The sequence below is a fragment of the Schistocerca piceifrons genome, chromosome 2, assembly GCF_021461385.2.
Source record: "Schistocerca piceifrons isolate TAMUIC-IGC-003096 chromosome 2, iqSchPice1.1, whole genome shotgun sequence".
NCBI classification, from domain to species: Eukaryota; Metazoa; Arthropoda; class Insecta; order Orthoptera; family Acrididae; genus Schistocerca; species Schistocerca piceifrons.
Genome location: NC_060139.1, coordinates 779682859 through 779708768, shown reverse-complemented (window position 1 = coordinate 779708768; position 25910 = coordinate 779682859). Strand labels below are relative to the sequence as shown.

At 41.0% G+C, this 25910-nt stretch overlaps 1 protein-coding gene across 9 annotated transcripts in view; it reads right to left on the bottom strand.

The window, feature by feature from the left end:
• The window catches only part of LOC124777617 (sodium bicarbonate cotransporter 3), a 960712-nt gene that overhangs the window by 141251 nt on the left and 793551 nt on the right, over nucleotides 1–25910 (bottom strand). For all 9 annotated transcript variants that reach the window (XR_007015757.1, XM_047253082.1, XM_047253080.1 and 6 more), the window contains 4 exons: nucleotides 23659–23922; nucleotides 23379–23544; nucleotides 23152–23298; nucleotides 16377–16526 (listed from right to left, as the gene is read on the bottom strand). Coding sequence is in view for 8 of the 9 variants with exons in the window: in XM_047253082.1 (XP_047109038.1) it covers nucleotides 16377–16526; nucleotides 23152–23298; nucleotides 23379–23544; nucleotides 23659–23922 (727 nt within the window). In the remaining variant the exon portion in view is untranslated. The remainder of the gene's footprint in view (nucleotides 1–16376; nucleotides 16527–23151; nucleotides 23299–23378; nucleotides 23545–23658; nucleotides 23923–25910) is intronic.

Here is a 25910-nt window from a genome sequence, read left to right as displayed (position 1 = left end):
AACCCCAACAAAAAAATTGCATGGGAGACTGCACTGTACTCTGATGTCTATTCTAAAGCCACTTGTGCATCCATAGACTACCGTCGAGGCCAAAGTTTTTCAAGACCACCAGGACCTCACTACCATGCACAAAAATGGAAATAAATCTTGGGCACCACCTACAGTGACACAAAAGCTCTGGAACATACTGTACAGACTCAGTGGTTTCACAATGCGACACAGAAACCAAATGAAGTTGCAGTACATGCCTGCACACATAGATGAACTCCTAGGCTGTTTTCTTTTTTGAGGCTCATATGACTACATTTCAGCCAGCTGTCTTGGGGATCTACAGCTGCAGCCAGCGGCTGCCCCTGACTTTGCCACCAGCAGTAGGGCCCAACTGCAGCAAACCAGCAAACCAATGATGCATACATACAGGTGGATGTCGTGGATCATCCCTTGGATGGAGAGATGGATGTCAATGTGGCAGATTACCTTGACTGACCACTCCCTCACCCAGGCTCTGGATATGGTTTTCCTCAGGTGCCACAGACAAATTCATCGGATAGCAACATGAGTTTACCTACCAAAATATGCATGTTGGTGAGCAGTGGGAAACATGAAGCTAATGAACAATGCTACATCTGATTCCCCTCCCTCTTTTCCCAGTAGTGGGGTACCATGTCTGGCTGAAGAGTCTGTAAACAGCCATATATAGAGAGGCCACCATAAGGCAAGGCCAGCCTCCAGTACGGAACAAATGCCATAGAGGGCACACATAATATGGACAATGTTACATTTCCACAATATGTCACTCAAATAATCTTATGCATCCACCATATTTACAGCCCAATGCCTTAGAGTGTGTACATAACATGGCCTTTCCCAAATGAACATTCACCCACCAATCAGGGATATCAGCAGACATACGGTTCCACTTAGCCAGTGTTGTAGTATCTGCTGCACTGTTGTTCTCTATACACATAAATGATTTGGTGGATGGCATGGGCAGGTATCTGTGGTTGTTTGCTGATGATACTGTGGTGTACAGTAAGGTGTCAAAGCTGGATGACTGTAGGAAAGTACAAGATGACATAGACAAAATTTCTAGTTGACGTGATGAAATGGCACCTAGCTCTAAATGTAGGAAAATATAAGTTAATGTGGATGAACAGGGAAATAAAACCTTAATGTTCACATACAGCATTAACAGTGTACTGATTGATACAGTCACATCATATAAATATCTGGGCATATCATTGCACAGTGATATGAAATGGAACAAGTATGTGAAGACTGTGACAGGGGAGGTGAATGCTGACTTTAGTTTATTGACAGAATTTTAGGAAAGTGTGGTTCTTCGGTAAAGCAAACTGCATATAGGACATTGGTGTGACCTATTCATGAATACTGCTCGAGTGTTTAGTATCTGTACCAGGTCAAATTGAAGAAGAACATTGAAGTAATTCAGAGGCAGGCTGCTAGATTTGTTACCAATAGGCTCGAGCAACATGTAAGTTTTATACAGATGCTTTGGAAAGTCAAATGGCAATCCCTGGAGGTAAGGTTATGTTCTTTTTGAAGAACACTACTGAGAAAATTTAGAGAGCCAACATCTGAAACTGACTGCCGAATGCTTCTATTGCCTTCCACATACATTGCACATGAGGACCACAAAGATAAGGTACAAGAAATTAGGGCTCCTATGGAGGCATATAGACAGTTTGTAACATTCCAGGCTTATGGTTACCACCCCTGCATTATGTATTACTAGTTCAATACTCTTATATCTCCAGCTTTAATTAAATTAAATTACTTTTTGATAATAGGAAAAAGGCTTTTAGAAGAATAACAGCAATACCAAACAATAATAGTTACAATACCCTTTGTACCATAAACAATCAAAATCAGATTCAGGAAATTAATATAAGGAAAATGTATAGATAAAAGAATAATATATTTCATTCTCATCATCTGTAAATGGTAGGAATTAAATCTGAAGCTTAATTAACAAAATATAGATAATTGATCATTTATCATTGTTAGAATGCTTATTTCTACAATTTCAATATTAATGCGATTTTTATGTGTTTAGAAAAGTCTTAAACTTGTTCCAGCAAAGTAGGGAATATTGTAGAGTGTTTGATAATGTTGTTACACTATTTCATATTATAAATTATGTTCTGCATTATTATAAGCAGAAGAGGATTATAAGAGGAAGAGTATAAATACTCAGCCTCGAGTATTGTTAGGGCAGATGAGTGTTGGACCCACTACAGGACAGATCTGTGCATACAGTTGACATAAGTTCTTGATGCATGATTCAGGTTTGGATTTACAATAGGGCAACTTGTGTGTTGGACATTGTCTAAAACATCACATTAGAACAATGCAGTGACGGATTATTTTGGAGTGTTAAACAGTTTGATTTAATATCACAAAAAGGCAGAATGCTATGTGACTTTATATTCGTCCTTTGTTGAGTATTAGTGTTGAACAATGCAATGGACCTCACACATGCATGTCTATCACATTATTGCATCTGTACTATTTAATATTGCCAGTGTAGTATGTGCTACCATCGGTTAGCTGTAGTAGTAACAATGAGACTTACTACACCGAAGATTGATCATGAGCTCATAAGATACAGGTTTTGAAGTGCATAAATCTACATACTTACTCTACTTCAGTTGTGGTCTACATCATTGTAGTGAAATCCATTATGGTATCCTGTATTTATTGAACAAGCATATTTTAGCTCACGTATGCAGTCATCGAGGGACATCAAAGGCAAGATATTCACAGGTATTTAAAACATTTTTAACTACTCACTAACTGGCGGGACGTTACAAGTTGTTTTAAGTGCAACAGGAAAGCAAATGAATAACAGTGGTACAGACTACCCTCCACCACACACACTGCATGGTGACTTGCAGAATATATATGTAGATACAGATGTGGACTCCACATGTATTTGGCGAATACAAAAGTTTCAAAGAACCCTGTAATAAGAATGCCATGGAGTATGTAACCTTAACACTATTCCACACACAGAGTAACAGAGAATGATGTGAACATTCAAGCAATGAGTTAGCAAATCAGTGGGGAAAACACAATCATAAGCAGCACTGAACCTGTTCCTGAGGACATAACGGACAACATCAATAAATTGGAAAAGAAAACAACAGTGGTTCTTCATAATAAACAAACAAGACTGTTATTACACTCCATCCTGGCACACTCAATCCTTCTTTACAAAGACATTTTTATTCACATATGCTGTTGTCTTGGCAGTTTAACTCAACATTTTATTTGTTATGGTGGAAATTTTCAACTGCCATGTTGGCAGTGTAAGATTTTTTTCTTTGCAGGGAAAAGACTGACGTTCACAGATCTACATATTTTGCCAATGCTGTCTTCTCCATTGCTATTCTGTGTTGGTTAGCTGAACTCTTGTTCAGCACTTATGCCTTTCTTATTTTTCCTAGTCAGTATGTATGGTTTTGATTGTGCTGAAGCTGTTCTGTTCATCATTATGAGGAGCCAAAGGAGAACGACATTGATTGACAAAGCCATTTAGTGTGCCCTGGCAGATTTTTATTTCTCTCAAAATTTTTAGTTTCAGGTAACCTCTTTGCAGAAGAAACATTTTATATTTAATACACAAACAGTCATGCATTCATTTAGACAGTTATGAAGGTAGAGGGTCTCTTTTGAATTGTAATGGCTTCTGACTGTATATTTGTCATGAATGTTTTCTAATAGTGTGTATTGCATCTTGTGTGTCATATGATGTGCCAAATCAGTGAATAGTATTGTATGCATTATTAATGCAGTGTACACATGATGTCTTTTGTTTATGAATACCTTGACTTGTTCCCTGAAAGTTCTCCTACTTGATGGAATCTAATGGGGAACCACACACACACACACACACACACACACACACACACACACACACACACACACAAGAGTGACTGAGTTAAAATGGAGGGAGGGTGGAGGCCTCACAGAGCAGGCCAAATGCTTACCCTTAGATGGTACGATAAAAAAATCCCTCACGAATAAAATGTAAAACTATATCTGCTGTTGAGGCATTGTCATCCAACACCAAAGGTAGGGGTGCTGCTAAGGTTAAAAGTCCAATGCAGAGTGGCTAATATTGGGCAGTCCAGCAAGATGTGGACCACAGTCAGAAGAGAGCCACAGCGACACCAAGGTGGGTCCTCGCGACTGAGGAGGTAACCATGTGTTAGCCACATATGGCCAATGCAAAGCCGGCAAAGGACAACAGATTCCCTGCGAGTGGCTTGCATGGATGATCGCCACACATTTGTCATTTCCTTGAGAGCACAAAGTTTATCTGGGGTACTCAGAGTGCACCATTCAGTATCCCAGGTCACGAAGACTTTGCGGTGGAAGACCGCTCGCAAATTGGTCTCCTGTAGGCCAATCTCCAGAGATGGTTTACTGCTGGCCTGTTTGGCCAGGCGGTCAGCAAATTCATTACCCGATATCCCGACATGGCCTGGGGTCCAAATGAAGGTCATTCAGCTTCCACTGATGCACAGGGCATACAGAGACTCCTGGATTAACAGTACCAAAGGATGCCTAGGGAAGCACTGGTTGAGAGCTTGTATGCTGCTTAAGGAATCTCTACAAATGACGAAGGACTCAGCAGAGCAGGTGCAGATATGTTCAACAGTGTGATAGATGGGAATCAACTCTGCAGTGAAAATGCTGCAGCCATCCAGCAAGGAGCATTGTTCCGTATGGCCAATGTGAGTATAAGTGAAGCCAACGAGGTCATCAACCAGTGATCCATCTGTTTAGATTATTTCTGAGCCCTCAAACTCAGAAAGAACAGAGAGAAAATGCTGGCGGAGGACCTCAGGTGGGACTGAGCCTTTGGGGAGTTGCAATGGGTCCAGCCGAAGCTGTGGCCAAGGGATGGACCATGAAGGTCTACGGAAGTGGGCCTGCAGGAAAGGTGGTAAGGGGGAAGTGTGGAGTTCATGAAGAAGTGACCGGACAAGGACGGTGAAGGCATTACCAGTTCTGGGCCACCATTGCAGGAGATGGACCGCCATGTTGGGCAAAAGAATATGGTAATTTGGATGGTGAGGTGAACAGTGTATGTGGACGGTATAACTGGCAAGCAATAATTGCTGCCGGAGCCGCAATGGAGGAACACCAGCTTTCACCAGGAGGATGTTCACGGGGCAAGATCGGAAGGCTACCGTCGCAAGGCGAATTCCACAGTGGTGGATAGGGCCTAGTAGATTCAGTGCAAAGGGAGCTGCTGAACCATACACCGCGCACCCATAATCAACAAGGAACTGTATGAGGGCTTGATACAGCTGCAGCAGTGTACGAAAATCAGGACCATTCATTGCGGCTCAGGCATCGAATAAGATCAAGGTGCTGCCAGCGCTTTTCCTTAAGCTGACAAAGATGGGGAAGCCAACTTAAGTGGGTGTCAAAGACCAGTTCCAGAAAGCAGTAAGTCTCCACTACATCTAGTAGTTGGTCACTGAGGTAAAGTTGTGGATGGGGGTGGACAGTACGATGATGACAGAAGTGCATCATGCAAGTTTTGGTGGCCAAAAACTGAAAGCCATGAGTGAGGGCCCCACAACTGTGCCTTCCATATAGCTACCTGCAGCCGGTGTTCAGCTGCAACAGTGGAAGAGGAGAAGAATGAAATACAAAAATCATCAGTATATAGGTGGGGAGAGACTGACAATCCTACTGCTAATGTGAGACCACTGACAGCAGTTAAACAGAATGGGACACTCAGGACACAGCCCTACGGGATCCCATTCTCTTGTATATGGGGTGTACTATGGGAAGCACCGACGCAAACTCTGAAAGTGCAGTGTGACAAAAAGTTCTGTATAAAACTTGGGAGTGGGCCCTGGAGACCCCACTCATGCAGAGTAGTGAGGATGTGATGTCGCCAAGTGGTATCGTAGGCCTTTGTGAGATCGAAAAAGAGGTGTTGGCGCCAGGTAAAGGCTGATCGGATGGCAGACTCCAGGTACATGAAGCTGTTGATGGTGAGGCGTTCTTGGCGAAAACCAGACTGGGATGGAGGCCGAAGGTCCTGAGACTCAAGAAGCCAACACAACCACCGGCTCACCATACGTTCAAGCAGCTTGCAAAGAACATTGGTGAGACTGATGGGACGACAGCTGTCAACATCTACTGGGTTCTTCCTGGGCTTTAAGACCGGACTGAAGACACTTTCCGGCCATTTCGATGGGAATTCGCCATCGCTCCAAATGCGGTTGAAGACAGCAAGGAGGTGGCATTGGGAATCCGCTGACAGATGTTTCAGTATTTGCGAATGGATCAATATGGGCCAGGGGAATGTGTCAGGACAGTCAGCAAGGGCACTGAGAAATTCCCACTCACTAAAGGGAGCATTGTAAGGCTAGTGTGGCATGGAGCAAAACAGAGGCATTGTCGCTACACCCTTTGTTTGAGGAGGAGAAAGGTAGGGTGGTAATTCTCCGACACAGAGATGCAAGCACAATGCTCAGCAAGATGCTCTGCAGCTATGTCTGGATCAGAAGATACAGCTCCATTTTTGGAAATTCCTGGACACCTGCCGAGTTCTGATAGCCGTAAAGTCAGCGGAGCTTAATCCAAACCTGGGAAGGGGAGGTTCCTGTTCCAACAGTGGAGACATAGCATTTCCAACACTGCTGCTTCCTTCGTTTGATGAGGAGGTGAACCTGCACTCAGAGTTGTTTGAAGGCAATAAGGTTCTCCAGGGAGGGGTGGTGCTTACGACATTGGAGGGGCCACGTACAGTCTCTAATGGCCGCAGCAATTTCCAGCAACCACCAAGGCACTGACTTCCACCGGGGGCAACCAGAGGAAAGAGGGATTGCTGATTCAGCTGTGGCAACAATGGTATTAGTGATGACACGGATCACTTCATCAACAGTGGCATGCAACAGATACTCAATGTTGGTAGCGGATGTGAAAGTGTTCCAGTCAGTCTTGGGCAGAACCCACCTGGGCAAGTGTCGAGATGATGGACGCTGCAGTAAGGACAGGAAGAGTGGAAAGTAGTCACTACCATCCACATCATGTGCTGTCCAGTGGATAGAAGGAAGAAGAACAGGACTGCAAACCGAGAGATCAATGGCCGAATATGTGCTATGTGCCACACTGAAATGTGTGGGGGCACCTGTATTTAGGAGGCAAAGGTCAAGTTGAATTAGTAGGTCCTCAACATCTTTGCCATGGCCATTAACCTTGGTTCCACCACATAAAGGGTTATGGGTGTTAAAATCACCCAGAAGCAGAAAAGGTGAGGGGAGTTGCAAAATGAGTGCAGCCAAAACATGAGGTGTTGCTTCACCACCTGTAGGGAAGTAAATGTTACAGATGGTAATTTCCTGAATTGCCCTCACCTTGAGAGCCACAGCTAAAGGTGTTTGAAGGGGCACTGGTTATCTACAGACAGAGGTAAGGACGAAAATACATAATCCACCTGACAGTCTGTCACAGTCAGGACAGTTTTTGTAGTAACCCCGGTAGCCATGAAGGGTGGGGGTCCACACTGTGGGAAACGAGGTCTCTTGAAGGACAATTAAAAAAAGGCAGGTGTACTGCTTAAGAGTTGATGTAACTAAGCCAGGTGGGAGAAAAAACTACCTCAGTTCCACTGGAGAGTGACTCTTTCTGTTGTCTGGTGTAGCATGGAGTGACCAAGGAGGCAAATTAGGCCTCAGCATTACCTGTCACCACTGGTTGAGCATTGGAATCCAGTACCATTGCATCGGAGGCATCAGCGAGATATAGGTCCTCAGGGGACGCCAGAATCTCCACCTTGCCCTGTGACACAGAGCCATAGGGGAGTGCTGGTGTGGGGGCCACTGGAGGCTCCCGTTTCTTCATGGACTACTTCTTTGAAGTTTTGCCCTCTTGCCACTTCTACCAACAGCCAGTGGACCACTGGGGGGAGGAGGGGGCGTAGAAGGTAGAGTCCCACATAAGAGGAGCCAGAGGTGGTCATTGCTTTTCTACGGCTGGGGGGGGGGGGGGGGGGCGATATCCCTGTCATTTTGGGGGGCAATGCTCCCAAAGCAGAAGCTCTGGGAGCAACAGAAGAAGATGATGTGCCCCTGCCCACTGGATGGTGGTGAAGTTGGGTGGCCATGAGGGCCCACTCGAGCAACCTTACAGGATGGGTGCAACGGCATCATCAATGGCGACACTGTCACAGTGGCAGCATATTTAGATAGCATGGGAACAGGGTTTAGTTATTTGTATTTGGGTTTAGCCTTGCAGTAAGATAGCCTGTCCAGAGTCTTGTACTCCATAATTTTGCACTTCTTTTGGAGTACCAGGCAGTCCGGCAAGCAGGGGAGTGATGCTGACCACAATTCACACAGGTGGGAGGGGGCGCACATAGAGAATTCCTTTCTTGGGGACTGCTGGGGCCATTTGGTCCCCAGCACAAGATGACTTAGTCCGCTTTGTTTTGGGCCATCATCAGTGTGATCTCTGTGATGTCAAGGGGCTACCACCAAATGGGTACATGACGGCCCCACCACAAGGGACTGGCTACTGTGCTGGACATTGGGTGCAGAGAAATACAACATTGTCATGGGGCTGAAAGAAGACAGGAGACAATGGAAGAAGATGACATGCCCCAGAAAGTGTCCTCGCTCAAATAGTCGAAGTGCAAGTGGAGATGCTAACCCATGATGGAAAGAGGTTCAGGAGATGGAATCTAAGGTCACTATGGGTAACTCATGCACCATGTAAGGCATCCTTCCCCATATAGCCCACACTTCTGTTGAATTTGGAAAGAGGCAAGTCAAACCAGAAAATTGGACCTTAACTATAGGGCTGAAACGGGTGAGACTCCTTTTAGTCACCTCTTTACAACAGGCAGGAATACCTTGGGCCTATTCTAACCCCTGAACTCGCAGGGGGTGTACACCTTTGAGTAATTCTTCAATACAGATACCTGAGAAAGGGTTTCAATCACTGTCTGCAACCTACTGTTTGTCTGAGGGCAACAAAAGAAAGAGGTGAAATATTTTGTGATGATAACAAGTGAAACAGCGCAACTACAATTTAACAAAACTTTATTGAAGTAGGAGTGTTTGTAACAAATAATGTGACATGTGTATATGTTTTGCTTGTATATGTTGACTTATACGTTTTGTCAAAAATAATTTTATTTTATGTAAAAATTCTCTTTTCTATAACAACGAAAATAATCACACACACACACACACACTCTCTCTCTCTCTCTCTCTCTCTCTCTCTCTCTCTCTCTCGCTCTCTCTCTCTCTCTCTCTCTCTCTCTCTGTAGTGCTTCGAGAATTTTGGAGTAAATTCTAGAACCACTCGACCTTCCACTGTTTCGAACACCTGTTATTTTAGAGGTGAGTGGGAGAAATGAATATGCCCTAAATCGCCTCACCTATTTGTATGTGCAGGTCAAAAAAGAGTTATGAGAAAAAGATGGACCCGGTAGTCAAACGGCGGCAGACAAGTATCTGCTATACAGCCCACAGAGTTTCCGTGCACGGGTTCAGAAGAGCAAGAAAAGTTTATGTAGCATTCTGTGCTCTTTAGCGTCTGTGTTAATTGTAAAAAGACTAATGAACAATTGAATAGAGATTTCTATGTTCATTCATGTACTGGACTTGCTTGAGACTAGAAACTTTTGATTACTTCATGTCTTGGCCATGAACGAAGCAAGACACATGTTTGCTATTTGAATATGTGTAAATGAGTCTAATGTTAAAGGAATAAGTTAGCTTGCAGAAGTTATCATCTGTGAAAGTTGAAAATATAAAGTGATTGAACTGAAAAGTATTCTACAAGTACTGAAATTATTTCAAGAACAGAGAAGTAGTTTAATAAATTCCTTTAATCAGCCATAGTCTTCAGAGGAGGAGCTTTTGGGGAGATCGACATTGCTGACTACAAAGAGAAGAAGATCGGCTACACACAACACGCAAGTTAACCGATTTGAGAGACATGTGAGCCTGCAACTCAATACCACATTGTCTCTTGTCATCCAAAAAACTTTAGAACATGGCGACCCAAGTGCAGGACCTGAAGAAAAAGGGAATTTCAAGACAGAAACAGGAAGAAAATATTAGGTGCTGCCATAGCAATCGGGCCTAACAAGATATGAGAACTATTTCCAGTAATTGTATTAGTCCAATAAACCAATGGAAGAAAGCTGTGAGTGCAACACAGTAAAAGACTTGAGAAAGTAGCAGCAGAAAAAAAACCAGAGAGAAGACCTCAACTTTTCAACTAAGAAGATTGGGTGTGGACAGTAAGCAGTTTTCACACATGTACATCGCACTGACACCGACACAGCAACCAGCCACCGATGCCGACTGCATCAGCTACTGCTCACCGGTGCTGACTCCACGTCTGCTTGCCGACGAAAACACTGAAACCAACATTCGACGCTGCCAACGCCAGTGCTGTCCACCGATGTTGATTACATATCTACTAACCAACACAGCTTTTACTCCACGGGGGTGAGCAAAAAACAATAACTGTTTGGTAAAGTAGAAGGAACTGTTGAATGTTAAACTGTTAGTGTAGTTATTGTACTCTGTGGTGAATTTTCTTTTAGATGATTACTAGGTCTAAAATCAATAAAGCATCAAGAACAGCAACTAGCAGAACCAGCCATGGCTATGACAGTGAATAAGGAAACGCCAGACTGGGCTGAAGTAGCAAATTTAATCAAAGAACAAAGTCTAAAGTTAGACTCAGTAAGAACAGAGTCAAATGCTCAAATTACTACTCTAAGTAAAAATTTAAATGCTCAAAATGCTTCCTTGAGAGATGAATGCAGTGTGAATTTAAGTGAAAAACTAGAAGCACAAAGTGTAACTTTAAGTGAAAAGTTAGATGCACAGAGTGCTAATTTAAGTAGAGAAATAGACACAGTGAATATTCAAGTAAATAATCAATTGGACGTTGAGAATAGGACTTTAGGATTGTTAAGTGCAAAAGTAGATGAACAAAATAAGGAATTTAGCCAATTGCATGAACGTATGGGAAATTTGAAGACCGAATTTGATATTTTAACCACTACAGTGGAAAATTTTAATATAGATTTGAAAGGTGAATTAAGTAGCTTTTTAAGTAGTCACGTCAATCAGCTGTTCACTGACTTTAGTCAGAAACAGAGTAACCAATTTCAGGATTTGGCAAAGAAACTAGAATTTGATGATGAAGATAAATGTAACGGTGTAGAGTCTGAACTGAGCGAAAAACTATGATCATTTCAAAGTGTATGTAATGTTACATTTGATGCTGTAAAACAAAGGTTACACACTTTAAGGGAAAATGTTGTAAAGTAGGACAAACTAATTTCTACAGTCCAATCGCAAATTGCAGGTGTCGACACTAGAGTTGATACCATGGAAAGGAATTTTAAAGAGAAACTAGCCACTTAAGACATAATAAGTATCAGTAATCTGGAGGAACAAGTCGAAGAGATGATAGACAGAAAAGTTGCTACAAGAGTGACCTCCGACAACGTTTCTTCAAATTTAGCTTCAGAACTTCATGATACTAAGAGAGGCATAGATAATTTATGGAAAGAATTCAAACTTATCTAGGATAGAATAGAAAACAGAATAACTTTACTTGATGTTGTGTGATTGTTTTACTGTTGGGAGACTTTCACACAAAATTTAACGAGAAGTACTGGTTTGCACTTGCTCAAGTGAGCTTAATATATGATCCATGGGATCTGGATGGAGTCACATCAGTCTCCCAGGGACGTTAACGTTCTGTGTTAAGGAGTGGAGTGACAATCATCGGATCCCTAGTTGTTTTCGGTGTTTCTTCTGTACTATTTTTCCTGCACCGAATTCCTTTCAAATCTTAAACTATTCAGTAATCTATTCTTGATTTCTTAAACTATCCTGTAATTTTAGTATGTAGGAAACCGTATATGACTACAAGATTGAGACCAATTTAAGAGAATCACATGTGAACAATGATCACTAGACCTGAAGTGAAACGAATAGAATGTTATATTAGTGGAAAGTATAATATGATGATATTTTTTAAACTGAGTGATGTCGAGACGACATAAACTGAATAGAGGATTTTATGTGTGTATAAAAGAATAGTATAAACTGAATGACTAAACAACTATATTATTATAGTGTATAATTTTCTATTTTTATAGAACTTTTTATACCTGTTATGAGACATGAAGTGGATGGGAGGGTTTGTATTAGTGGAAGGGTTTCCTGTCTTTGGGGCTATCTTCTTTCTCTTCTTCAATCTTAGCAACCACTTCTACTTTTTCCTTTCTTACTTCTCATCTGAGTACTGGTCTATCTTTCCCTCTTTCCATATGCATATACTTCTATCACTGAAGTCCTCCTTATTTTATATAATTTCCAATAACTTTCAACTTATTTCATGCAAGTAGACTGAAGAATCAGGCTAAACAAACACACTTCCACATACACACACCATAACACGAATACGCAAACAATGAAAGTACAGATTAAAAGGATGTGAGAACCGTCAAGTGTTGTAGGGGGAAAGAATGTGCACATGGAGAAATATGCACTTAAGGTTGATTATTGTGATGGTTCTATATCACCTAGTTACTTGGAAAAACTATCATGTCGATATTTATTAATATGTATATATAGGAAATACATTGCCTAGTTACTTGTAAAACCTATGATGTAGCTATTTATTAATATGTATAAAAAGGAAATATATCTATAAAAACAATGACAATTCTATATCACAAAGGTACATAAGGATATAAAAACTATGATAATTTTACATTGAATATACCTAAGTAGGAAGCGTGAATAAGGAAAGAGAACATAAGCCAGAGAGGTCCGTCTAACAAATATTATGATGACTTGTAGGATAGTGGGACTCTTATAACCTAAGTAAGCATAGTATATATTGAATAATGTATGTAGGCATGAAGCAGATACTGGAAACGTAGAAGTGGATGAGTACGGGAGGACTCTAGGGTATAAGAGAGAAGTATGAAAAAGTGAGCGTGAAGTGTGAAGTAGATTTTAATTTTACCAGGTAATATTTAATTATAGTGTACACAAAGGTGTATTGTAGGGCAATGAACAATGAGGCCTACTCAAGAAGGATGGGGGGGGGGGGGGGGGGGCACCCAGCAAGTACTGGACAAAAAGGGCAGATAGGCAGGCCTAAGAAAGGCTGACCTGTACTGTGTGGACAGGGGCACCAAGAAGGGGACTGCACACACACACACACACACACACACACACACACACACACACACACACACACAAAAACCACAACTTGTGCAAGCTATCGGACACAGTGACTCCTCCTTCCAGCAGAAGAGTTGAAGGGGAAGGAAGAAGGGTGAAGGAAAAGGACTGGAGAGGTTTAGGAAAAGGCATACAATACTGAAAAGTGGCCCAGAACCCCAGCTAAAGGGAGACTTACCAGACAAGATCAGAAGGAAAGATTGATTGTTGGTGACTGCACCGGATGAGAGCTGAAAACTTGAGAGCTTAAAGATGGAAGACAGGGTAATATGCGAGGCAGATATTACTGCTTAAACACCGTGCATGAGCTAATGAGAGTGAAAAGAGAAGTGGACTGTATGTAACAGAGGTGGGAGGGGGGACAGCAAAAAATAGACAGGTCACAAAATGAAAGATGTAGAAAACTAAAATTGAGTGAAGAAAGGAGTAGTTACTGAGAAGAAATGCTGAGATGGAAGGAATTAATGCAAATTAAGGCCAGGTGGGTGGCAAGAACCAAGGACATGTTGTAGCATTAGTTCCCACCAGCAGAGATATGAGAAACTGGTGTCTGGAAGAAGAATCCAGATGGCACATGTAATGAAACAGGCACTGATGTCATGACTGTCATTCTCTGCAACAGGATAGTGTGTGTTGCTGGTATACACCCTCTGCCTATGCCCATTCATCCTACCTGATAATTTGATGGTAGTCATCCCAATGTAAAAGGCTGAACAGTGTTTACATAACAGCTGGTATATGGCTCTCCCTTTGATAGTATATGTTTTGCCAGTTACAGGACTGTTATAGGTGGTGGTAGGAGGGTGCATAGGGCAAGTATTGCAGTGGGGACAACCGCAGGGGTACGAGCCATAGGGTAGGGAGATGGGTGCAGAGGAGGATTAGGGTCTAACAAGGATATTGCAGGGATTGGGAGGGCAATTAGAAGCTATTCTAGGTAGGTGGGCAAAATCTCAGACAAAATGGATCTCTTTTCAAGGGCATTATTTTAGGAAGTCATGGCCTTGTCGAAGTAGGTGATTAATACATTCAAGGCCAGGATAAGTGGTGTGCTCTGAAGTTGTTTTTTGAAGGGATCAGCAGTGACAGGATTGGATGTGATGGCCCAGGAAATCTGCTTTTGCACTAGGCTTCGACAAGGCCATGACTTCTTACAATCATGCCCTGAAATGAGATCCATCCAGTCTGAGATTTTACCCACCACAACTAGAATAACTTTTAGTTGCCCTCCCACTCTCTGCAATATCCTTGTCAGACCCTATGATCATTCTGCACCCACCTCCCTACCCTATGGCTCCTACCGCTGTGACCAACCCCGCTGCAAGACCTGGCCTTTGTGCCCTCCTACCACCATCTATAACAGCCCTGTAACTGGCAAAACATATACTACCAGAGGGAGAGCCCCTTGAAATGACACTTCATATACTAGCTGTTATGGAAACACTATTCGAGCTTTTACATCGCCATGACTGCCACCCAGTTGTCAGTCAGGCTGAATGGGCATAGGCAGGGGGTGTATACTGGCAACACATAATATCCTGTTGCAGAGCATGCTCTACAACTTGATAATCATGACCTCAGTTTCTAAGCACTCCACAGGTGGGAACTAGTGCTACAACATGTCCTTGGTTCTTGCCAGCCACATGGCCTTAATTGGTGTTAATTCCTCCTATCTCTTCATTTCCTCACAGTAACTACTCCTTTCTTCATTTCATTTGTTTTCTACATCTATCATTTTGTGACCTGTTTATTTTTCACCATCCCCCCCCCCCCCCCTCCAAACTCTGTTGCATACAATGTACTTAGCTTTTCATTCTTGTTAACTCGTGCTCGATGTTTAAGCAGTAATATCTGTCTTGAATATTACCCTGTTTCCCACCTTTCAGCTCTCAGGTTTTCAAATCTCATATGGTGAAGTCCCCAGCAATCATTCTTTCCTTCTTGTCCCATCTGATAAGTCTCCCCTGACCCAGGGTTCCGTGTGACTTTTACGAACTGTACCTCCTTTCCTAAATCTACAGTTTTTATTTTTATCTATCCAATTACATTCAATTCTCTCTCTGCATTATTTCAGAGAGCAATAATATCTTAAGCAGCTGAGTACAGGCTGATTTATGAATTTCATGTACTCTGTATGCAGTTCTCTCTCTCCAGGTTTGCATCATTATATCATTGTTTTCTCTCCACTGTTCTTGAGCTTCATCAAAGTTTTATTTATCCTGTTCCTGTGAAAAATCAGTGGTTGAAACACGTGTTTGTGTTCAGCTCTTCATTTGTTGGGTCCAGGTTTTTAATTTGGGCTGTAATTTGTAAAGCAGTATACTAAACGTAAGACAGAGAAAGGGGGAACTACATTAATTGTACATTTCACCACTGACATTCAGTCGATGAGGCACCTAGTTACACTGCTGCAGTGCGTCACAACATGAGTACCCGCAGATCACAGCTATGGAAATTTACCTGCCTTGTATTATTCATAAATCGACTTAACTGTAGCAGTAACATTGGCATACTTATACGAGGCAGCCTGATACAAGTTGAGAATGACTTAAAATAAAATTAGTTATAACAACAAAGCATGCCTAGTTTATTCCATATACAACTCGGAGTATTGAGATGTTAGTACTGTAAGAGCTTCTTGAGTCTGACTCACTGTCAGTCATTGTCTTTTGTTTGCCTCAATTAAATACAACTGTAAGAATGGTTATTTATTAATAAAAGATCAGTTTCTGCCTTTACCACCACAAAAATATTTTTCCAGTCCTTTGAAACTCTGAATCACTGCTTGATCCTCTTACTCTGTAAAGAGTTGTGGTGCTTCCATTGCTTTAGAGATAGAAGTGTTTTGAATGAGAAATAGGGCCTATACTTTAAAACCAAAGCAATCATTTAACCAGTGCTGGTCAGGGAGGAAGAAGCTTTCTGTAGTTTGTAGCACCACTTCTACAGAATTCATTTATACCCTTGGCAATGTATAATTGCTAACACTATGCACGAATCTAACCACTCACTAAAAGATTATAATGATGCATAATAATGCCTCTGTAAAGCCATGCCTTAAATAAGATAGTAAAATAGTAACATACTTACGAATGATGGGAAGAAAAGAGCATTCTTAAAATCTTTCATTTGCACTGACAAAATGAATGTCCCAAAAAATAAAATAATAGACATCAGGAAAACATCAGGCACATGCTGAGGTGGGTAGCACCCATCTCCACTAAGTGTTCCATTTATTGCCTGGGAAATAGAAACAAAGAAGGATTTGCTAAGTTTGAACACAAGTCAACTATAAAACTTCAATACGAGCGGATGCTGAAAAGTAATGCCTCCAAATTTTTTATGTGAAAACTCTTAAAGATTTTTAAATGAAACAAATGATATTAACCTTGTACATCTTTGTTCATCATGTCTACACATTTATTTCTCAACATAGTGATCCCGGCAATGTACACGTTTTTCACAAAGAGAGACTCTTTTGCTGACACCGTAACTATAGAATTTTTGACTCTGTTGCTGGAACCAGAACCTTACCTCTGCTTGTACCACTTCATTACAACTGAAGTGAAGTCCTCAAAGCAGTTCATTACATTTGGGAACAGATGAAAATCAGATGGGGACAAGTTGGGACTATATGGAGGATAATTGATGACAGTGAACGAAAAATGTCACAGCACTCTTGTGTGGTCTTGCAATGTCATGCTGAAGAAGAGGGTGAACCAGATGTGGACAAACTCTTCAAATTCGAAATTTGAAAACAGCATGCTATTTCTCAAACATCAACATAATTATGTTACACACCACCATGTTACATGCCACAATTCAGATGCCTCTAGTGGCAGAGGACTGCTGATATGTAGATATGAAGAATAGAGATTTAAAATATTAATACCATTTGTTTTTGTTAAAAAGCTTTATGGGTTTTCACAAAAAAGTTCAGATGGTTTTCTTTTCAGCATGCCCTCATATTTTGATGTGATAATGATTACATTTAGAGCTTCGGATATTGTGTTTAACATTACTTGAAATATAAAGCAGTGTGAAAGAAGTGATAAGATGAAATAAGTTAACATCTTTGTTAAAAACTCACTTCCCCACTCAAATACGCTCTTATGCATGGTAACAGAAACACTATAATGAAAATGATAGTTGTTACTCACCATATAGTGGAGGTGCTGAGTCGCAGAAGGGCACAACAAAAGACACTCGCACAATTAGCTTTCAGCCAACAAGGCCTTTGTCAAAATTAGACAACACACACACACACACACACACACACACACACAAACACACACACACACGACCACAGCCTCTGGCAGTTGGACTTTTTGTTGTGCCTTTCTGCGACTCAACATCTCTGCTATATGGTGAGTAGCAACTATCCTTTTCATTATATTGTTACATTTCATCCTGGTTTTTCCATTTTTGATTCTGTAACAGAAACATTCATATCAGAGCAGTGCCTAACACAATACATTATAAAATTATGATTGGAATGATTGAAATTATACTAAAATTCCTCTCCTGCATTTATAAGGGATACCAGAAAACAACAAATTATTGGCACAAACTTGACTTAGCATTAGTTGCAAAGAAAATCCAAAGAGGGAAGGCATATTTGTATTTTTCAAAATACCAAATATATTCAGTTAATGTATGGTAAGACTGAGCTGTTCAAGCTATAAAAGCATGCATGAGCACCCATGCACCAACACACACACACACACACACACACACACACACACACACACACACACACACACACACACACACAAAATATCTTACAACTACAGATTAGACATTCACTGAACAAAGTATATAAGGAAATTTGATGAAATTACTCTTTAAACCATTAACAGAAGTGGTCCTGAAGCAAAAACAATGCCTTGGACAGCTTCCCACTATACTTCATTTTGACAGTCTCCTGTGACCTTGTCAGGAGATTTTGATCTTAAGCTCCTGTGAAGATTTGCCCCCATCACAGGATCACTTTGCCAGTAGTTGGTTGGGTCTTCCCATTTTTTGGCAGTGGTGACTCTGCATGTTCCTTTTGCTTAATTAGATCCTTTGTCTTAGGGCCCATAGTTATAAGCTGAGCACTGATCCATGGTGATTATGCAGTTCCGGAAATCATCCAGATTAGACTGACACAGTTGCAACATTTCCCCTGCTGCCTTGGTTTGGCAGGCTTTTTGAATAGGTTTGATCATTTACAATTGCTGCTCACCATATAGAGGAGGCACTGAGTGACGCATTTAAAAGCAGACTGTTGAAAAGTATTAGCTGTTAATACATCCACAAAACACACACACACACACACACACACACACACACACACACACACACACACACACACACACACACACACACCAAATTACAACTTCTTGTTATTTGCATGTGCGTGTGCGTGTGAGAGAGAGAGAGAGAGAGAGAGAGAGAGAGAGAGAGAGAGAGAGAGAGAGACAGCTGATAACGGATTTATCTGAAAGCTGATATTTTCCAACAGCCTACTTTTAAATATGCCCGTCTGTTGCTACGAGCCTCCTGTCAATGGTGAGTATCAGCATGACTTGTTTCACATCATTATTTAATTTTCTATTGTTTGAATAAAACACATAAAATGTTGCAATATAATAATGTAAAATAGAAGTTCCTTTTTACATCAAGGCTAGGTACATGCCTTTAACACAGCTCCCAAGAATTGCAATTTAGAGAAATACATCGTTTGAAAAGTATTTGTCCAAAAATATGCAAAGTACTTGTGTCATGTAATTGATTTAAGAGCCATATTAGCAACTAATTCTCACAAATTTGACCATGTCAATTTAAATTATATAAAATCAATGTGTGCACTCACTGTTACTGGTATTTCACTTAGCATTACAACTGTGACCACAGGTATCTAAACTATGGATGTGAGTGTGTGTAAATGTTGCAAATGCTATTTATATTGGTCATTTCCATCTACATTTGGGAAAGGTTAATCTTTCTGTTATTTTTTATCTTTGTGGAAGGTCTTTTCCTTTCTGCCTAGCCTTACTCAGCTTCTTGTAGTTAGCTGGCTCTCAGTGTGGGTTCACAGTCTGTGTCAGATTTGGTGTTGTCAACAGGTACAATCAGGCTCTGAAAGGGCATCTTTAGCTGGCACAAATATTTTCTGCAGCAGTTCAAGCCACAAACACTTTCAAATAGGCTAGCAACCGACAAGTATTCTGTCTTAAACAAAGCTTGTAGTTTTCCAGAATTTCTTATCAGTTTTAAGACTTAGTTTTCATGATGTTTGATTCTCTGAAAGTTAACTGAGAAATTTGTAAACTGACAAGGACTGTCTTCAGTATTACAAAAAATATGGACTGATGAAAGAAATATATAAAATGAGGAAATCTTTGAATCAAATCCAGATCACAATGAATACAAAGAACTATAGCATGTTCTCAGATATACAATAAAAAAGGCAATAGGAAGGGATGATGTAAATCATGATCTGATAAAATACTCTTCAGTAGGTTTTAAAACAAACTACCTTAGAGTTCTGAATCTTTGCTGGATCAGGAAGGAAATACAAAAAGAATGGAAGATGCCTTGGTTCGGAACTTGTTTGGGATGGCCATGTTCCAGGTATTTGGATTTACTGTCATCAACGCAGCTCACCTTGGGTATGATCAGGTACCGTATTCTCAATTGGAAACACTGTGTGAGGAGTTTTTGGACTTTTTTTGGAAAGTATGCTACCAATTTTTCTGCTCATATTTCTTTGAAATTCACAGCTTGGCCTTGTTTAATTGACTGTGCCTGTCCAGGGTTGCATTAATGATCTGAATAATATTGTTGTCCTGGGCTTCTCCACAGCTGACCACTTGAAAAAATTGTGCACTTTGTTTTCTGCCTTACAGTCTGCAAGGTTACGTTGTAACTTCACAAAATCTCAGTTTTTTCACCCTTCTATTGTTTATTTGGGATTTGAGGTCTCGCATGTTCTGTTTTGCCCTTTGCCAGACATCTCCACTATTATGTCTATGTCTTGCCCCTCATTCGTGAAGGAGCTACAGGCCTTCCTAGGCGAGATAGCCTACTACCACAAATTCCTGCCTGGAGCAGCCACATTGGCCCATCTATGGCATGCCTTGTTGCATAAAAATGTACTTTTTTTCTGGAGCCTGGATTTTGAATGCGGTTTTCAAATATTGAAATCCAAACTACTCTCAGACTCTTGTTTAACTACGGTCTCTCTGCACCAGCACATAGTTCTGGTAACTGATGCCTCACAGTACAGCCTCAGTATGTTCTAATGCACTGAAATGCCGATGGCTCTGAAAGACCTGTTGCTTTCACCTCTAAATCTCTCACTCCACCTGAGCAGTGTTACTAGTGTTACTCTCAGCTGGAAAAATAAGTTCCTGTCATAGCCTTTGCTCTCTGGGAATTTTTTTTGCTCCAAGTTTCACCTTATTACTGACAATAAACCCTTGGTTTCCTTGTTCCTTGTTTAACCCTCACACTTCCTTACCTGGCAAGGCAGCACATTGCCTACAATCTGGGTGCTGTTCTTGTCTTGCTACAATTATGAAATCCTTTTGTGACCTATGTCTAAATATGCCACAGCGAACACCTTGTCCTGCCTTTCTGTGGGTCCTGATCCCACCCTTGATCATGAAGGATTGCTTTGCTTGGACCTCAATACTGAAATGCAGGCTGTGGTCGAAGGTTTCCCCAATTATGAGCTCATGCATAGCAGCTGCCATTGCTGCCGACCCGGTTCTCCTCCAGGTGGTTCGGTTTGTTCAACAAGGCTGACCAGATAAACTGCCCAGTTGGGTTTTGGACCCTTGGCACAACTATTTTTCCTTATGGTATCACCTCTCTGGTTTAGGAGGTGTTTTGCTGTTGCCCACGGAAGACCTCTCACCGGAGTAGTTATTACCACCGAACCATGTGCGACATTCTATGCCTTCTTCACCAGCGCTCCCATCATGGCATTCATCATGCTGTGGCTCTGCCATTCCATCCTCAATCAAATGCAAGTCAGAACAACTACTGTATACGTTCAAGTCCAAAATGAAAAAGTTTGTTGTGAATTCCTTGCCAGATGAAGCCCTTCTCCATATTCTGAACACCTATCACTTCGTGCCCATGGGGGAGTGGAGCCTGGCTGAGTTGCTTTACAGCCGGCAACCAAGCATGCTTCCCCACATTCTGTAGCCTAGGCTGCATCTACCACTGTCAGGTTCGTTCAACCAATATGCAACAGGATTGCCGAAGAGGGTGCAAGGGTTTGTTGCCAGCCCAAGTGGATACCAGCCATTGTTGTCTGCTATCGTAGATGCTGTCTTTGAGATGTCCTTGCAGTTGAAGGGCTGGTGGTGTGCCACTTTGGTCAGTTGCACACTAGCTCAACACCAAAAGCTACTGGTTCACGAGTGTGGCTCCTGTCACCACAGCCCGTTCCACCTCCGTCCACCTAGAGCCCATCTTCACCTGCTATAAAGGTGTCCCTGTTCCACTGGCTGCCCCCTCCACATGTGGCGCCCTGAGTTTCTAGCTTCCTGGCGCAGGACCCCAGACTGCCTCTGGCCTCGGGCCCATTGCCACAACCAGCTGTTCTGGTTGGACCGCCTCCACCAGGCACCTCGCTGTCATTGCCTCAGTCATCATCGTTGGTGGGTCCAGCCCCATCTCCTCTGCACTTGACCTGCCTGCTGATGATGGTGCAGAGATGATGATTGCATCCCCCTCTCCAGTGCTGTCGTCAGGCAACATGGGGACCCACCATCAGTGGGCATGCACGTGTTCCTCTGTATTCTGGCCCTGTGATCTAGTGCCTGCCCAGCACATCAACCCGCCCCCTACATTGGTATTATCTGACATGGCTCCAGAGCTGATAAATGTGTCTCTTGTTGGGCCGCAGATTTCTCCTTCATAGCCTGGGCAGCCATTTAACATGAGGGGGAGGTGTACTGTATCCTGCTACCAGTGCGCGTGGATGTGAGTGTGCTGAGTGTGATGTCAATGTGGGTGTGTGTTTGAATTGGCCACCAATATATCAGCGCAGGCTGGCTGCTGGAGGCTGCCTGTGGGAGGCAAGTGGACGCTGCACCTTCTGCTAGTGACTCATGCATATACATGTGCTGAGCAATGCTGAATGATGTGAGACCTGAGTATCTCCTGGCGTATACAACTTTCAAATAACTTCTGGGAATTCAGCCAGGTAACACTTTCAGCAACTACCGAAATATTGGTGGTCGCTGAAAGTGTTACTTGGCTGAATTCCCAGAAGTTATTTGAAAATGCTGAATGATGCTCGATGAGAGGCTTATTTCTGTTACTGTTCAGAGGTTTAAGAATAAAGCCATATTTATATTACTTGGATCAGTTTTGGGTATTACTTGGTTACTGCATATCTGTTGTGAATGGAGAAGTCAAGATTAAAACTGGATTTTTGGAAATATATTCTGCAAGATAAAAGATGCATTGGAAGACCAGAAAAAGGATGGAAGGGACAAATGTAACTGCAACAGGCTTTGGATGGCCTAATATCTGACAGAATAAAAATAAAATATATTTTATTGTAATGGTTGAAGGTTCACTTCAAGTACTTTGATATCCATACTGGTCTGTATTCATTTCAAGTTACTTGCAAGGAGAGCTTGTTTTTGTAATAAACTTGAGATTCAGTGTGTACCTTTAAAACTGAATTTGTACGAGTACACATGGAAATATTTTTGGTATTAAGCTTGAGAATAAATAACAGTTTTTTTCTAGTACACACAGAATCTCTCTCTCTCTCTTTCTCTCACAAGTTTTAAAAAGTGTTTGCTCTTATTCAACTTATATAAACCACATCACAAAATTTAAGAAATTTAAATACCAAGCATCCAGCCGGCTCTAAATTGGTCCAGTTGACTACTAGTGCACTGTCAGTGTCATTAGATGTTGCACAGAAACATTCATTCAGAATCTCTTTGTGTCTGTCCAATGGGAACTTCTTTCCAATGCTGAGAACATTTTCCACTGCCTACAAGAAGGGAAAACAGATAAATTATAGTTTTTATATTACATGTAACATGACTAACATGTTAATATTGAGATACTTACCTTATATATGAAGATGAAAGCAATTAGAGTCGCAAAGTTCTCTTCAGTAAACCTAGTAATGTAGCAGACAAATGCACTGGCATCGAATGCGACAAGCAGTAGAAGAATTATTGTAATCCACGCACCAATCCAGAACCGGAATGACATGTAATCCCATCCTTGGCTCCTACAATCACAGTTGTGTTAGCACTTTCAAAGATCAAGAAATAAAGAATTGTAAAAAAGGTATAACCTCTTACATTATTACTAAGAAGTTGAAGCTAAAAAATTAAATACTTACATACAGAAATCATACATGATTGTTTCAAACACAAGAACGGGGCCAGTAGATCCAAGTATAGTCAATGGTTGGCCAGAAAAAAATCCATATCCTATTCCACAAACAAAACCAGATACCAGAGATTCCATCGCTGCCATGTTATTTCCTGTCGCATGACCCAAAAGACCACCAAATGTAATAATGGGTGACAGGCAAGCAAAATATAAGAAAATCCAAGATGCAACACATTGTATGGCCAGAGCATCTTTAAAATCTGACCAGTACCTGGAATAAAATGAGAACAATGGAATAAATAGATAAACATGTATATGATCTATTTGCAACCAGTCAGACAACACATAATATGGCAGTACTCGTAACTATTGCAATATTTGACAAATTTATCCAATAAGGCAAAGGGATTTCAAGGTAACTTTACATTAGTACTTCATTCTACATAATTTTATAATATTAAGAGAAGGACAGAGTGCTACTAACCATAAAGATGACCCTCTGAGCTGCAGACAGGCAGTGCAAAAAGACAGTCTTTTCATTGTACCTTCTGCTATTCATTGGGTCAACTTTGTGGTGAGTAGCAATCTATCCTTTACCTAATACTGTTGATATTCCAACATGAAGTTCCCATTGTTTAATTTTATAGCATGTCCTTCTTGACCAACCATCAGTCACTTAAGAGTAATTTATGAAGGAGGTTTACTTACTGTTGAACCACAAAGTGTAGTAGAACTGACAGAGATAAAGATTACAACACATACTTAATTTGGGTTTCATGTTCAGTCTCTAATTTAATTCATAGTTAGTTGCTGTTATTTGGGAATAATTAATGCACACTTTTGGCTATATTCGTCAGGCTATGCTGGAAATTGTACTGAGAAAATATGATAGAAACAATAAACAAAAATGAGGAGAGTGACCACTCACTCATCTATAGTTGATTGAGCCGAAGAAGTGTGTAGACACTCATGCAAAAATTTAGAGACTGTACAAGTTTTCAATCAATCACTTTGTTCACATCTCAGCCAAAACAATATGGAAACACAAATCAGCCAAAATGGCTGTGGCCTCACATTTTTATCAACTAACAGCAACTGCCTGTATTGTATCAGAATAATGACCTCCTCACAATTAAAATTGGCGCTTTTTGTGTGACTAACAGGAATATCCGTTCTTGAATGCAGACAATCAGATAATTAGCTTGAGTTAATATGACAATATCTACATACACACTCAGCAAGCTGCCATATGGTGGACGGTGTACCTTATACAACTATTACTCATTCTCTTTCCTGTTCTACTCACAAATGATGTGAGGGTAAAACGACAGTCCATACACCTCCATATGAGTCCTAATTTCTCTTATCTTGTCTTCATCATCCTTACACAAAATGTACATTGGTGGCAGTAGAATAAGCTAAGTTATTAATTTTCTTTTAAATCTTGTAGGGATTCTCAAATTTTTGCTGTAGTCTGAGAGGAGGTTGCTGTAGTCTTAGGACTAGAAGTAAATTTTTCTGCTGTGTAGAATATAGAACATCAGTTTGAATACAAGGTAGGAAGGCCCAGTCTAAATTTTTTAGGTGTTTTGTATTGCAGTTGTACAAATCACAGTTCAACTGAAAGCAGTTTTTATTATTAGCAGCAAATATCATTATTGATTAGATTTATTGGGTGATGAGTCTAATAATTCAAAAGTTGTTGAAAAGCTTTTCACAATATGTATACTTGTAGGAAAGGATAAAACTGTTCACTATAAATCTGGTGCAGGTCTGTTTAGTTATTGTTCAGTCTGTGTCTGGGTGTTTGATTTTTATGCATGTGTTATCAGCAAACATACACTTTTTAAGCAGTTCTTTCAAATCTTTACAAGGTTGCTTATGAAGGATAAGAACAGAAATGGGACCAGTGCCAAACCCTTTAAGACTGCATGTTCTCCCAATTATGAGTACAGTTTTATTTCTATGATGCATTTTATAACTTTGATACTCTTCTTTCGGTTATAAAATAAGACTTTATACATGCAAGAGGGATTCCAATTTGTGCCACAAAATTTTAATTTGTGAAATACTATTTAATGGTTCCCACAATCAACAGTATTCACAAGGTCATAAATATCTTTTCTGTCATGACATGATTTGTTATTTAATTAGGATATATGGCTTTCTCTGCAGGAGAAACCAGCTGAGGAGCAGTTATCAAGCTGCGCACAAAAAACAAGCCAGCATTCTATCATAGGCTGCTGTGCCTAAAATTCT